Source organism: Nanorana parkeri, unplaced genomic scaffold (genome assembly GCF_000935625.1).
Source record: "Nanorana parkeri isolate BGI_ZX_2015 unplaced genomic scaffold, ASM93562v1 scaffold880, whole genome shotgun sequence".
Classification (NCBI taxonomy): Eukaryota; Metazoa; Chordata; class Amphibia; order Anura; family Dicroglossidae; genus Nanorana; species Nanorana parkeri.
Window position 1 is genome coordinate 419,409 of NW_017307148.1, and position 13,378 is coordinate 432,786.

At 46.6% G+C, this 13,378-nt stretch overlaps 1 protein-coding gene across 1 annotated transcript in view; it reads right to left on the reverse strand.

Moving 5' to 3' along the window:
• Positions 1-13,378, reverse strand: part of FTSJ3 (FtsJ homolog 3) — a 42,414-nt gene that overhangs the window by 12,608 nt on the left and 16,428 nt on the right. Inside the window, exons 7-13 of the mRNA XM_018565718.1 lie at positions 12,155-12,349; positions 9,766-9,881; positions 7,191-7,289; positions 5,174-5,274; positions 5,007-5,093; positions 3,241-3,375; positions 1,345-1,480 (exon numbers count right to left, since the gene is read on the reverse strand). Coding sequence (XP_018421220.1) covers positions 1,345-1,480; positions 3,241-3,375; positions 5,007-5,093; positions 5,174-5,274; positions 7,191-7,289; positions 9,766-9,881; positions 12,155-12,349 — 869 coding nt within the window. The remainder of the gene's footprint in view (positions 1-1,344; positions 1,481-3,240; positions 3,376-5,006; positions 5,094-5,173; positions 5,275-7,190; positions 7,290-9,765; positions 9,882-12,154; positions 12,350-13,378) is intronic.

The following is a 13,378-nucleotide window of genomic DNA, read 5'->3' on the forward strand; positions in this document are numbered from 1 at the left end:
TATATAATCTCTTTTACATGCCAAAGGTTTTGTGTTTCTTTTCCTCCAATCCTGAGATTTGCACAGCTCCGCCACACAGCACTGCCCTGTTTTGCAGGGAAGGGGGGATCTGATTTCTTTTTCTCTGCTGCAGTTTCACTTTCACTTACAGGTCTCCTTCCCCACCGCACCACATAACTGGACAGTGAAAAGAGAAGCAGCAGACTGATCAGCTCATCTCTCTGTCACTCTGCTCTCTCCTCCCATAAACATGATCCTTGTACTGCAACACAGTTGACTGTCTCTCTGTGCTGTATCTCTCCCCCCTTTCTGAGCCGTGTTGTACAGTAGACTGATAGCAAGTCTAATTTAGGTACTTAAACTGCTTGCAGTGTACAATACATGTAATGTTGGGCAGCATTATTAAATGCTGAGCTGCAATAGGCATTCTGTGTATATTAACCACTTCAATACCATGGGACGTACCTGTACTCCCTGATCTCTAAGTGGTTATACCAAGATCATGGCTGCTGTAGCAGGCGGAGGGCTTTAGAGTACAGATGATCTGGGCTGCTGTAGAGCTGCCTGATCGCTTGTACCGGCTTGTAAAGATGCCCTATTGAGCTGCAATAGGCATTCTGTGTATAATAACCACTTCAGGGCCATCGGACGTATCTGTACTCCCTGATCTCTAAGTGGTTATACCAAGATCATGGCTGCTGCAGGTGGAGGGCTTTAGAGTACAAGTGATCTGAGCTGCTGTAGAGCTGCTTGATCACTTGTACTGGCCTGTGAAGGTGCCCTACTGAGCTGCAATAGGCAATTAGTGTTTTAACCACTTCAGGGCCATAGGATGTACCTGTACGCCCCGATCTTGAAGTGGTTATACCAAGATCATGGCTATGGCTGCAGCATGCAGAGTGCTTTAGAGTCCAAGTGGTCTAGGTGGCTGTAGAGCTGCCCTATTGCTTGTACTGGCTTGTGAAGATGCCCTTTGGAGCTGCAATAGGCATTCTGTGTATATATTAACCACTTCAGGATCATAGGATGTACCTGTACTCCCTGATCTCGAAGTGGTTATTCCAAGATCATGGCTACTGCAGCAGACGGAGGGCTTTAGAGTACAATTAATCTGGGTGGCTGCCCGATCGCTTGTATTGGCCTGTAAAGGTGCCCATCCAAATGTATTCCTGTGACCCAAAAGGGAAGTGAAGCCCAAAACAAAGAATGGACTTGACTTCTCTTTTAATGAAGAGGGAAGCTCTGGATTGAAGGTGATTGTACAATTTTTTTTTTCATGGGCTTGGGGTCCATTAAATAAAAAAATAGCCCAGAGTTGGGCTTTAGCATATGAATTGTGCTTACCTCACTTTTCCCAATTGTTTTTAATGAGAACATCCCAGTATCCCCATCATCGGCTATGGAGACACCCGGGAGATCCATTTTGAGCTCCATTCTCAGTCTCTGTTTGCTCTGAGCTTTCAGCAACTGCTTCTTCTTCCTAAAACCAATAAAGACGATGTAAAGTTAAAGACGGAACACGGTTACATAAAGGAAAACAAACTCCCACGTCTTTCTGCGTCCATGTTAAATGCTGTGGCTGCATGCATTTTCTTGATTTCAGGTATTTTATGCTTTTATTTCCACCTTCTGATCCGACCAGAAACTCACTTCCTGTCCTAAGGTGACATAACTCACTTCCTGTCCTAAGGTGACATAACTCACTTCCTGTCCTAAGCTGACATAACTCACTTCCTGTCCTAAGCTGACATAACTCACTTCCTGTCCTAGGATGAGACCGCTCCCTTACTGTACTGTATCTAAAGCTGGCCATACAAAGGTAGATCTTCGTAACATTTGATATCAGAATGCCGTTTTGTTTGATTTTAACATTCGATTTTGGAATGAATGGAGTTTCTCCAAACAAAAATCACATTCACTGCTAGAATTTCGTTGGTTCGTCTGAGAAACATTTTCCATCCTGCTCTTTTAAAAGATTTTTGCCACTGCGGTTGAAAATGATCACTGATTTGACCCCATTAACTATTAAAAAAAAAAAAAAAAATCGAAGAAACGTTCCATACATAAAATTTTTGAAAACAAATTCTACTGGTGTATGGCCAGCTTGACAACTGCATAGAGGGGAGGGGTTTTGTAGTCCTCAGAGATAACTGAACAATGGCAACCGTCAGCAGAGAGTACACAACATATCACACAGGGAGCTAACAAGCCCCCAATGTGATAGCACGTCGGAGGTGACCGGTTCTCTTTAAGGCCTTGTTCACACAGACTGCAGCCTCCACCTCCTTCTGAAAAAGTGATCCATGGTGGATTGCTTTACAGAGGGTGGTGGAGCGGCAGCTACCTAGCATTCAGGAGGTGATATTGCTGCCTCCTGAATGCATATTTTTTTGTAATCCCAATGGGATTTTCTATTGGAGTACTACATTGCAACAGCATACCCATGTGGTTGTGGCACAGTCCCATTTATTTAAATTATCATGTTTGGCAAGCAGCACGGTCTGTCAAATGCAAGAAGCTGTTTATTTTTGGTCCCGACGCAAAGCATCGTGGCAATGTATACAGCACTGTGCGGCTGCAATGGTACCATCTCACCGGGGTGGCTGTGGGCTGGTAAAACAGCACATCACATTATTTTACCGCCCCCTTCCACAAGGCTTAGGAAACATAAGGGGTTTATTAGACCCCTAATGTCACCTTTGCACTTCAATGAAGTTGATCAAGCCCAGATTGTGCTGGATTAACTTTATCCCCAGCAACAGAGGTCGGGGAATAAAAGCACTACACTCGGAAGTGACAAAATCTTCGTCACTTCCAGTTCAGAGATGATCGGTGAACATCCTGCTCTCCCTGCCTCCTGGTCCTGGACCCGAAGGAGGGGCAGTGGAGCCCAGGATACACAGCTTCAGCCAGGAGTCACCTGAAGAGATGTATACTGACTGTCAGTTTACAGGGCCCTGCCGGCATTGATGTGATACTTATGCCCAGGGCAACAAGAGTTAAAAGTCACAAACAGATCAAAGCAATGACAGATGCCAGCTTGGAGAAGTTATCCTTTACTAAGTTCTGACCAAGCATGCAGACTAGGCACTGTGATGTCTATGGCTAAATACTACTTTCAGATTAGTAAATGACAAAGTAGTGAAGCAAGGATCAGGGTGACTGCAGCCGGCAGAGGATACAACCCTGGGGGTGTTGGGTTCCCAATGACCAATAAAACAATGTTGTTTTTTTTCATACCTTTTGAGTGTCGCCAGCTCTTCAGCCTTTAGTTCAGCTAACTTCTTGTCCAGCTCCTCATTCTCATCCTCCTCTGTTTTCTCCTTTTTCTCCTCCTTCTCCGAGCCTTCTTCCTCCTCTTCACCAGAACTGAGACTGAAAACAAGAAACATGGTAAGACCAAGTCTTCCAAAGACAAATAGTCTTCATTGCCCACAGCATTTAAAAGGTCCCCCAGGCAGAAATAAAAAAATAAAGTAGCTCTGGCTTTAATCTGGAGCTACCCTCTCCCTCCCTCCCCCCCCGCAGCATCTTCCCTGCCAGAAGATGTCCCTGTATACAGTCCAATGAGAGCGCCAAGCAAGATAGTATTAGAGTCCAAAAACTTTTAATGATTGGATAATGTAATGGACTCAAAACTGGCTCAAATAATAGGGACATATTATAGGGTATAGCCAAGATCAGTGAATCAGCAAGTCCCTCTGATGAAGGGGGAGTTTTGTTGCCCCCGAAACACAATAGCTGTTTTTTTTTGTTGGTATTCCAAACAAATAAAGGCACTTTGGCTTTTTTCATGTTGCATTTTGGTGCCCATCTGTACTGTTACCTTAACCACTTAATGACCGCAGTGTTTACACCCCCTTCCTGTCCCAGCCATTTTTCAGTATTCAGCGCTGCGGTACTTTGACTGACATTTATTCTAGGGATGCACAGATACTTTTCGAGTACCAGTGCAGATACTTGGTTTCTTCATGAGAACTACCGAGGTTGCAGCGGTTGCAGCTGGGACCTGGCTCTGGCGCTCCACCACTGTCCTGAAATCATTAGTCTGTATTGTTTTAGAAAAACTGTCACATGACAACAAAAAAAAATGTATCAGTACTCGTACTTGTAAGTACTCGGCAAGTACCAGTACTCGCAAAACTGGCATCTGTGCATACCTTTATTTATATTTATAAAAACAAAATCGTACATTAAAACAGAGATGTACAAATCCCAGGAGCTCAGTGTGCTCCTTACACATGACAGCTGCCTCCTAACTTTTGAATGTTTCTCTAGTCTAGTCTTGGAGCTCAAAAGTATCGATACATGTACTCGTACTTGTACCGAGTACTGTACTTGGTATCTGTGCAACCCTAATTTATTCCGTCATGCAGCACTGTACTGAAATTAATTTTATACCATTTTTTGGGGACACATAGAGCTTTCTTTTGGTGGTATTTAATAACCACTGGGGGGTTTATTTTTTACTATATAAAAAGGAAAAATTACCGAACATTTTGAAAACAAAAAACGGTTTCCCATTAAATTATAACACATTTATTAATACACAACTTTTGGGTAAAATATAGAAGACATGGTCACGTCAGGTAAATAGACACCAAACACGTCAAGCCTTAAAATTGTGTGCGCCCGCAAAACCCGAAAAAAAACTACCATAACCCAAAATTGGCCATAGGCGACACTTTAAAAACTTTTATAGCTCATCAGTTTAGTGTTATCAGTGATTAATGGCCTTTAAATTATTGCTCACACTTCGACGTTCCAGGCGATATGCAACATGTGCAGCACAATTGTCATTTTTGTGCGTTGGCGCACCCTACGTTACATTTATATGTGCGTATACGTGGCGGTGGGGGACTTAAACATTTCTTTTTTTGTTGTAATTTTTTTCACACAATGTTATTGCTATCACAGAGGGGGCCCGCCATGTTCTTAGAGTAATACTTGTACCTAATGTTGATGAATGCAATGCATACATAAAATAGATAAAGACAAGGACTCACTTCACCTCCTCCACTGAATCTTTGGGTTGATCTTTTAGTTTCCTGGCAAGATACCTACGCAACTTAGACCTCCAGCTCAGGAGTGACCTGCATGGACAAGGGATATAGGTCAGAAGAAGCTTCAAGCAAGGGGACAGAAAAGAGAAGAGAAGCAAGTCAAACAATACCTGAGCTCCTTGCGTCCAAGGACTTTGATGTCTTTGCAGCACTCTTTGATGTCAGTGGTGGTGGATGAATTGTTCTCGAGGTCCGGGTCATTTATTAGAATCTGAAGCAGAAAATGGACTACAATCGTTCGTTCCCAATTACATGATTATCACCGGCCTGTTTTCTATGAACTCTTCTTTGCCCACAAATCTTGACGGCCATATTCATGACACCAGATTCTCATTCTTTCATTTGTGCTTGGCGAGTTCACAAGATAACTCCACATTTTAGGCCAAGTCTGGACCAGAACAGGTGATTAGGCCATCAGATAAATAAAAAAAACACCCTTGGCCTTTCTGTGCGGGGATTGGTATGCGTGTGCCAAGCAGGCTCTTTTGTATGAACACTGTGTCTAAGCCTTTCTCCAGGACCAGCACACAATAGGCGCTTGTCCACTAACAAAGTCCCAAAAACCATTCCAGGTGAGTGCTCTCAAAGCTTTCTTTAGTTCTTCTTTAGGTGCAGCTGCATGAAAAACTTTCACAACGCTTTGCACAAGGATAAGGACCTTTTTTTTCAACTTTAATATTAAAATCTCATTGGGCTAAGATTAAAAGTGTTTTTCCCCATAGTTCTCTTAAGGTTCACGGGAGGACATAAACTAGCGTCCTCCCATGACCCAAAGCTCAGTATATCGCGAGCTATAGCTCCCGGTATACTGAGACCGCCGCAGCTGGGATGGGTCCCAGCAAAGCTGTCGAGATCCGCCCAGCTGCGTGATTGACAGCTGGATCTGCCTATCTAGAGGCACAGCCAGCTGCACCTGCCCCCTCCCCCGTCCGTTCTGCCAGTCAGTGCTGGAAGATCAAAGCGGGGAGGGGGGGAATCCCTGCGGGGAGTGGTGACTGATAGCTCTCTGCAGGGAGATGATCGAGAAGTGAGCGAGCGACGGTATGCATTTGCTCACTTCCTGATCTATTGAGCCGACCTGTGACAGTTTCATTGTCACACGTCGGCTTGAACTATGAGGCTGAGTGATTTTCACTCACCTCATACTTTTGCTTTAAACTATTACTTTCTTAAGGGTAGTTAAGGATATATAATAAGGGAAGCCGGCTCCATGCTGTTTGGCCAGATCGATGCCGATTGGTCGGGAAGCCAGCTTCCCAGCCATTCAGCATGGAGCTGGTATCCCAGCCAATCAGGAAGCCGGGTGGGGGGTCATTACCTGCTCTCTGGCTTCCTGATTAGCCGGGAAGCCGTCTCCATGTTCCCTCGTGGTACTCCCGGTCAGAGGAAATCTCCCCCTTACCGGAAGTTCCCGTATCGGGGAAGGTATTGGAGCATTTGGGTGAGTACGAGTACTTGCCCAAATACTCGGTATCGGCACTGATATCGATACTATTATCGGTGCATCCCTAGTTACTACATCCATTGAAGGACAACGAGCTCCCATGTGGGGGTGGCTCCTGAGAGGCTCACAATGCGGTTGATGCAGGCATGTCCCTAGACCAAGATCACTTAGTATTTTATTGGATAGCTGGGACTCTTGGGAACAACTTCAAACTCTGATGGAGTAAGGGGAAGTCTTAGCATGTATAGCTTTCGTCCCCCATGACCACATGGACATACAATGTAGAGGGGGTACCATGCATATAAGCTGTTCAGGGCCAGCTTTCGTTCTCATTGTTTTTTCACATGGGGCACAAAGAGCATGTTCTAACTGCAAGAACACTGTCCGCTTTACATCAGGTCCTTGTTACATCTCGAAACAACGTCTTATTACAGTCTTTACCACAAATGCTAAGTTCCAACTCAAAGCTGTTAAACAGTAAAGCATCCTTATTGAAGCAGCAGAAGGGAAGGTCTTTGCTCTATCTGGTCTCAGTACCCGCTTAGAGCTTCCATTGTCCATTTCAGCCCTTGTAAAACAGCACAGCCATATTTACCCTCAACAATCTTAGATTACATCCCGACATTTGAGTGATCCCTTATCCATATTACCTAGACATGACATCACATTGATAACTCTCATACCTCACCGATCTTGGACAGAAAGTCAACGGGATTGGGAGCTTTGAGGAAATCCATCAGAGGTGCTTTTTGGTAAAGAGTTCCTTCTTCATATCCTTCTGCCTGCGATGCAAAGAAAATTAAAATTTAACTGTGCGACCTCATTTTTGTGCGACGTCCAGTATGTCCAAAGAGGAAATGATTGTAAGAGATAATAGGGGATGTACCAGCCCACTGCAGAGAGACCCCTGTTTCCCATGGAGAGCAATGTGCTGGCAGGGGACAGGTTTTTCTTCCCAGGCTGTTGGCGGTTTATAAAAAAAACTAACTGTAAGGCCACACGAGGCTTTAAGGTCCAGCTATCGATTCTTGCGTCAGGAATCACGGGTGGTTCTGGACAGCTGTTCAGCCTGTACAAAGAAATGAAAGGCCGACAGAGGCCTCTGCTGACTGCCCGTGTTTGTATGTGATCGCATATTGAGCGACTACCTGCGGTTAGAGACAAATGATCGCCCCTCGATGCAAGCTGCTTGCGTTCAATGGTGATTATCTGTCTTCAACCACAGGTAATCAATCCATATGCAAGTATTATGATACAGGATTTATGTAGCACCAACAGTCTGCACGGCGCTTTACAATATAAGGAATACATCACAATACAATTCAAGGGAGGGGCAAGTGATACATGAGGAGGTATGAATTGTTTGAGAATGTGATGGTTCAGTGGTTAAGTTGAGGTGGGATAGGCTTCCCTGAAGAGATGAGTCTTAAAAGGAGAACTATGAGGTGAGTGCTTTTCACTCACCTCATAGTTCTAGCCGACCTGTGACAATGAGACTGTCACAGGTCGGCTCAGTAGATCGGGAGGTGAGGGAACACATACCGGCGTTCGCTCACCTCTCGATCCTGTCCCGGCTCTCTGCCGTGACAGGGGAGGGGCTGGATTCCCCGCGCCGATCCACCAGCGCTGACTGGCAGAATGGACGGGGAAGGGTACAGCTGGCTCTGCCTCTAGATAGGCAGAGGCAGCTGTCACTCACGCAGCTGGGCAGGTCTCGGCATTGATGTCGGGATCCGCTCCGGCGTCTCGGTATACCGCAAGCTGTAGCTCGCGCTATACTGAGCTTAGGGTAACGGGAGGAAGCTAGTTTGTGTCCTCCCGTTACCCTAAGGAGAACTATGGGGAAAAGCCTTTAGCCCAAAGTTCTCCTTTAAGGGATCGCCTAAAGGCAGTCAGAGTGGGAGATAGTCGGACAAGTTGTGGTAAAGAGTTGCAGAGGATGGGAGAGACTCTAGAGACGTCCTGTAGGCGAGCATGGGAGGAGATGACGAGGGAGCTGGAAAGCAGGAGGTCTTGGGATGAGCGGAGTGGACGGTTAGGGGGATACTTTAAGACCAGGTTTGAGATATAGCCGGGGGCGGAGTTGTGGATGGCTTTGTAAGTGGTTATTATTTTGAATTTTATCCTATGGGCTTTTGGAAGCCACTGCAGGGGTTGGCAGAGGGGGGTTACAATTACAGTGTGCTGTGTTGACAAAAGCTTAGAATGCTAACGGGCCGTGGGCAGAGCTAGGGGTGGCTATTTACTGACTGGGCTATCAACAGGGCCAGCTAAGTAACAGCAAAGGGTGATTTCACTGCAGAATGAAGAGCGTTATCACTTAGCAAAGGGGAGGAGGCAGCCAGCAGGTTCCCCATGATGGGTATTAAAAAGGAGAGAGGGAGCGGGCAGCTGCGTGGTTCTGCTGCCTACACATCTCTCTGCCCCCCAGTGCTCACTTCCTGATCACGGTGGAGAGAGAAGTAAAAGCAATACAATGAGCTGCTATAGCTTGCAGAGTGACAACGCGCCAGGGGTATGCCGTCTAATATGCTCCTAATAAACAGAGATCCCTGCGGAAGCTTTGTTAATTAGGGGCACTGGCGGCACAAATATATACGAAGCAATGCGAGGCGATGCCGCGGTGGCATATCCAGAAGACCAATTATTTATGTTTACTGCAACAGGAAAGGGGGGGTGGGATCATTTCAGGAGGGAACTAGAACAGTTTTCCTAAACCCCCTGATCACCCGTTAGTGTAACATGTCTTCTCCTTATTCACACTGTCACTGTGTCATCTTGAGGAAGGAACCCTGTGTGGCCCCGAGTGTTGGCTGGTTTAACACTTAACCCTTGCATAAGCGCAGATTTCACATTTTTCACTTCTCATTCCCGAGTGTTGGCTGCCTGATCTATGTGACTCTATAGAAATAAATCTACACTGATGTCTTCATCATGGAGGTCTAGTGACCCTCCTTCCGTTTATACAGTAAATATAAGGTTGTCATGCAATCTGGTTGTGTACAGCCTGGTGTTATCTCATAGCTATGGCTACTTTATACAGCCAACATCACAGATTTTGAGTACTCAGGGAACCCAGAATTTAGAATGTCTGATCTGTACTCCTCTGGCCTGGCATGTGTGGAGTTTACTCCGAAAACCTAGCCAGGAACATAAAGCCAAAGAAATACAATATCTGAAGAGAATAATCCGGTGAGCACTATGACAGAGTTTGGTTGCAGATAGGCAAGGAGCAGAGACACCCACACGGGAACGCACCTTGGGCTTCTTATTGGACACCAGCTGGGTGACCGTTTGCACGGGGTTATCCACATTCTTAAAGGCAAACTTCGGATCAAAGAAACGACTGTCGATTTTATCGGGGGCCAAGTATCCTACAAGAAAGAAGAGGAATCAGAATGGCTCAATATACATTTCTTTTATTTCAAGTGTATATATAATGCAATATGTTGCAGATTCCCTAGACAAGGGGTAGGCAACCTTGGATCTCCAGCTGTGCTGAAACTACAAATCCCATAAGGCATTGCAAGCCACAGGCATGACTCCCAGAGGCAGAAGCATGATGGGATTTGTTGTTTCAGCACAGCTGTAGAGCCAAGGTTGCCTACCCCTGCCCTGGACGCAGTGGCTGCATTTGTTTTCCTTTTTTTTACCCGGTGATCCTTCCAGTAACACACTTGCTGTCCTAGGGTGACAACTCTTACTCTACTGCATCTATAGAGGAGCAGTGTTGTCACGTTCGGACAAGGCTACAAAATACCTCCCCTCTCCTCATTCATGGGGTGTCGTGTAGTCCACAGAGGTCTAAGAGCATTGCTTGAGATTTCAGAGCTGCCCAGGTATACAGCAAAGGAAGTTAAGGGCTCAATGGATTTCTGGTGCAATAACAGGCATTGTTTTGGGTACTTGTAGTGCTCTTAAAGCGACAAAGCCAAGAGAAATGTCTATACAAGAGCAGTTTTGTCTTTCTAGGACAGAAGGTATATTAGGACTACAGAACAGCCTCCTTCCTCTGTGGGGGGTGTTGTGTTCTGTAGTTCCAATATACTTCCTAAAAACATTGCTTGAGATGCTACTCCACAGTGTGCAGTATATTGGGACTACAGGAAAAACCCCCTCCTCCATACACAGGGAAAGGTGTTCTATAGTCCTAATATACTTCCAGATAACATTGCTTGAGATGCTACTGCACATTAAACAGAATAGTAGGACTACAGAAAAGCCCCCCTCCTCTATACACAGGGAGAGATGTTCTGTAGTCCTAATATACTTCCTGATAACATTGCTTGACATACTACTGCACAGTATATTAGGACTACAGGAAAGCCCCCCTCCTCTACTCGTAGAAAGGTGTTCTGTAGATCTAATACACTTCCTGTTGACATTGCTTGAGACACTACTGCACAGGATGCTACTGGATCTCTGGCAGGATCAGCATGGATTTTTTTGAACAGATATAACAAAATGCGTTCAATCGTATATATGGAGCGCATAAGTCCAATATTAGGGTTAATATACATATTAGGACAATGCTGTCATCACCCCCACCAAACCTATGAACCCAGGTGGGAGCCGGACCCTTAAAGTGAGCCGTAATGGTGATAGGAGGGGCTCCTGTTCATTCCTTCACTGTAATTGGCTGCCCAGTGATCAGGAGCCTCGGTAGCTGACAGCTTAGTCACAGTTCTGGGGGGCGCCCAATGACAGCACTTCTGAACAACACATTAATGTATATATGCGGCAGCTGGGCTTTAAGCTCCCCACTATGCTGCCGCATGGATGCGTTACGCTGTTGTACAGGGGCTACGTTAACGGAATGAGTGGAGAGCCGAAAGCTAGAGGTGCCGGAACACCATGGGAGCACCGAAACAAAATTCAATGAGAGTCAAGCTCTGACCAACCCCAACCCCAACCCCAACTCCAATGCCTTTCACTGCAGATTGGCAAATGTCTCCCCACTAGGAGCTTCCACCAATCTGCTGTGTTATCATGGCAACCAAGAACGTCCAAGGCTTCTAGTTTTTGAAGAGTTGCTCAACTTTCTTAATGTCTCCCATCATTGGATGGCTAGAATTTGTCAGAGCTTACAATCTACTGAAAAGCAGAGCTCAGACTGGGCAAGGGATGAGAAGCACCGGGAGCCAATCAGTTGTGCTGCAATACTCATGTGCAAATTTTGGGTTGTCATCAGAACAGGAATAGATGGGAAATCTTCTAATGGGAACACTAGTTCTGGTGACCCTGCTGACCACCAGGGATTTCCCTCACTTCACAGGGATTTCCTCTCACTTCCTGTTGTGGCTACCAGACAGGAAGTGAAGGGAAATCTCCCCAATGGGGCACAAAAAAAGCTGACGGGGTTATAACCCTGCGTTACTATTCAAAACTAAAAAGAGGGTTTGGCTACAGGTCAGCTTTAACTGCAGCAGAGAAAAATCAAGCCAGGATAGGGCTGTGTAAATCTAAGGACTGGATAGACAAACACACATCCTTTTGCAGGAAAACACACTTTCTCTATATGTTTGCTTGGAGATCAGCTTTAAACTCTACTATAGTGTCAAAAGCAAGTACGGACTAGGATTTCTCTTCCTGGAGATAAAAGAAGCCCGACATCCAAAGCAATAGGTTGTTTAGGTTCTTCACTCACCTTGACACACCACGAAGATCTCAGCGCTCTCACTTCGAGATGCCTGGGGCTTTGTGGAAGTCACCTTCTTGAAAAAGTTCTTGAGGATCCACAGAAGGGATTGGTAATCAGCGGAGCGGAAAACCTTTGTGATGAACCAACCTCCTTTAGAGAGGCAATCGCAGGCCAGCCGAAGAGCCATGAGAGACAAGTGGACTGGAATACAGACAAGAAAACAAAGAGCTTACTGGATGACGACCATTCCCACTGTATGGCAACTATAAATGGTACGGGTCTGGTATGTATTCTATGGGAGGAGCCTGTGCAGCAAAAACAAACAAACAAACAAGGGGTTCCCTACCTTCATATCAGAGTTCCCCCTTCCCATCAGGAGACACCTTAATCAGGAAGCCTGCCACTTCAAAGAAGAGTCCTCCTCAGTCCCCCCTTCACAGCAGAGTCCTCCTCAGTCCCCCCTTCACAGCAGAATCCTCCTCAGCCTCCCAGCAGTCCTCCTCAGCCTCCCAGCAGTCCTCCTCAGCCTCCCCTTCACAGCAGTCCTCCTCAGCCTCCCCTTCACAGCAGTCCTCCTCAGCCTCCCCTTCACAGCAGTCCTCCTCAGCCTCCCCTTCACAGCAGTCCTCCTCAGCCTCCCCTTCACAGCAGTCCTCCTCAGCCTCCCCTTCACAGCAGTCCTCCTCAGCCTCCCCTTCACAGCAGTCCTCCTCAGCCTCCCCTTCACAGCAGTCCTCCTCAGCCTCCCCTTCACAGCAGTCCTCCTCAGCCTCCCCTTCACAGCAGTCCTCCTCAGCCTCCCCTTCACAGCAGTCCTCCTCAGCCTCCCCTTCACAGCAGTCCTCCTCAGCCTCCCCTTCACAGCAGTCCTCCTCAGCCTCCCCTTCACAGCAGTCCTCCTCAGCCTCCCCTTCACAGCAGTCCTCCTCAGCCTCCCCTTCACAGCAGTCCTCCTCAGCCTCCCCTTCACAGCAGTCCTCCTCAGCCTCCCCTTCACAGCAGTCCTCCTCAGTCTCCCCATCACAGCAGAGTCCTCCTCAGCCCCCCCATTCAAAGCAAAGCACTCCTCAGTCCCGCCTTCACAGCAGTCCTCCTCAGTCCCCCCTTCACAGCAAAGTACTCCTCAGTCCCAGTTTCACAGCAGAGTCATCCTCAGCTACCATTTACAGCAGAGTCCTCCTCAGCCCCCCCCCCCCTTCCATCCAAAAAATCCCCCTTTTCCCCTACCTA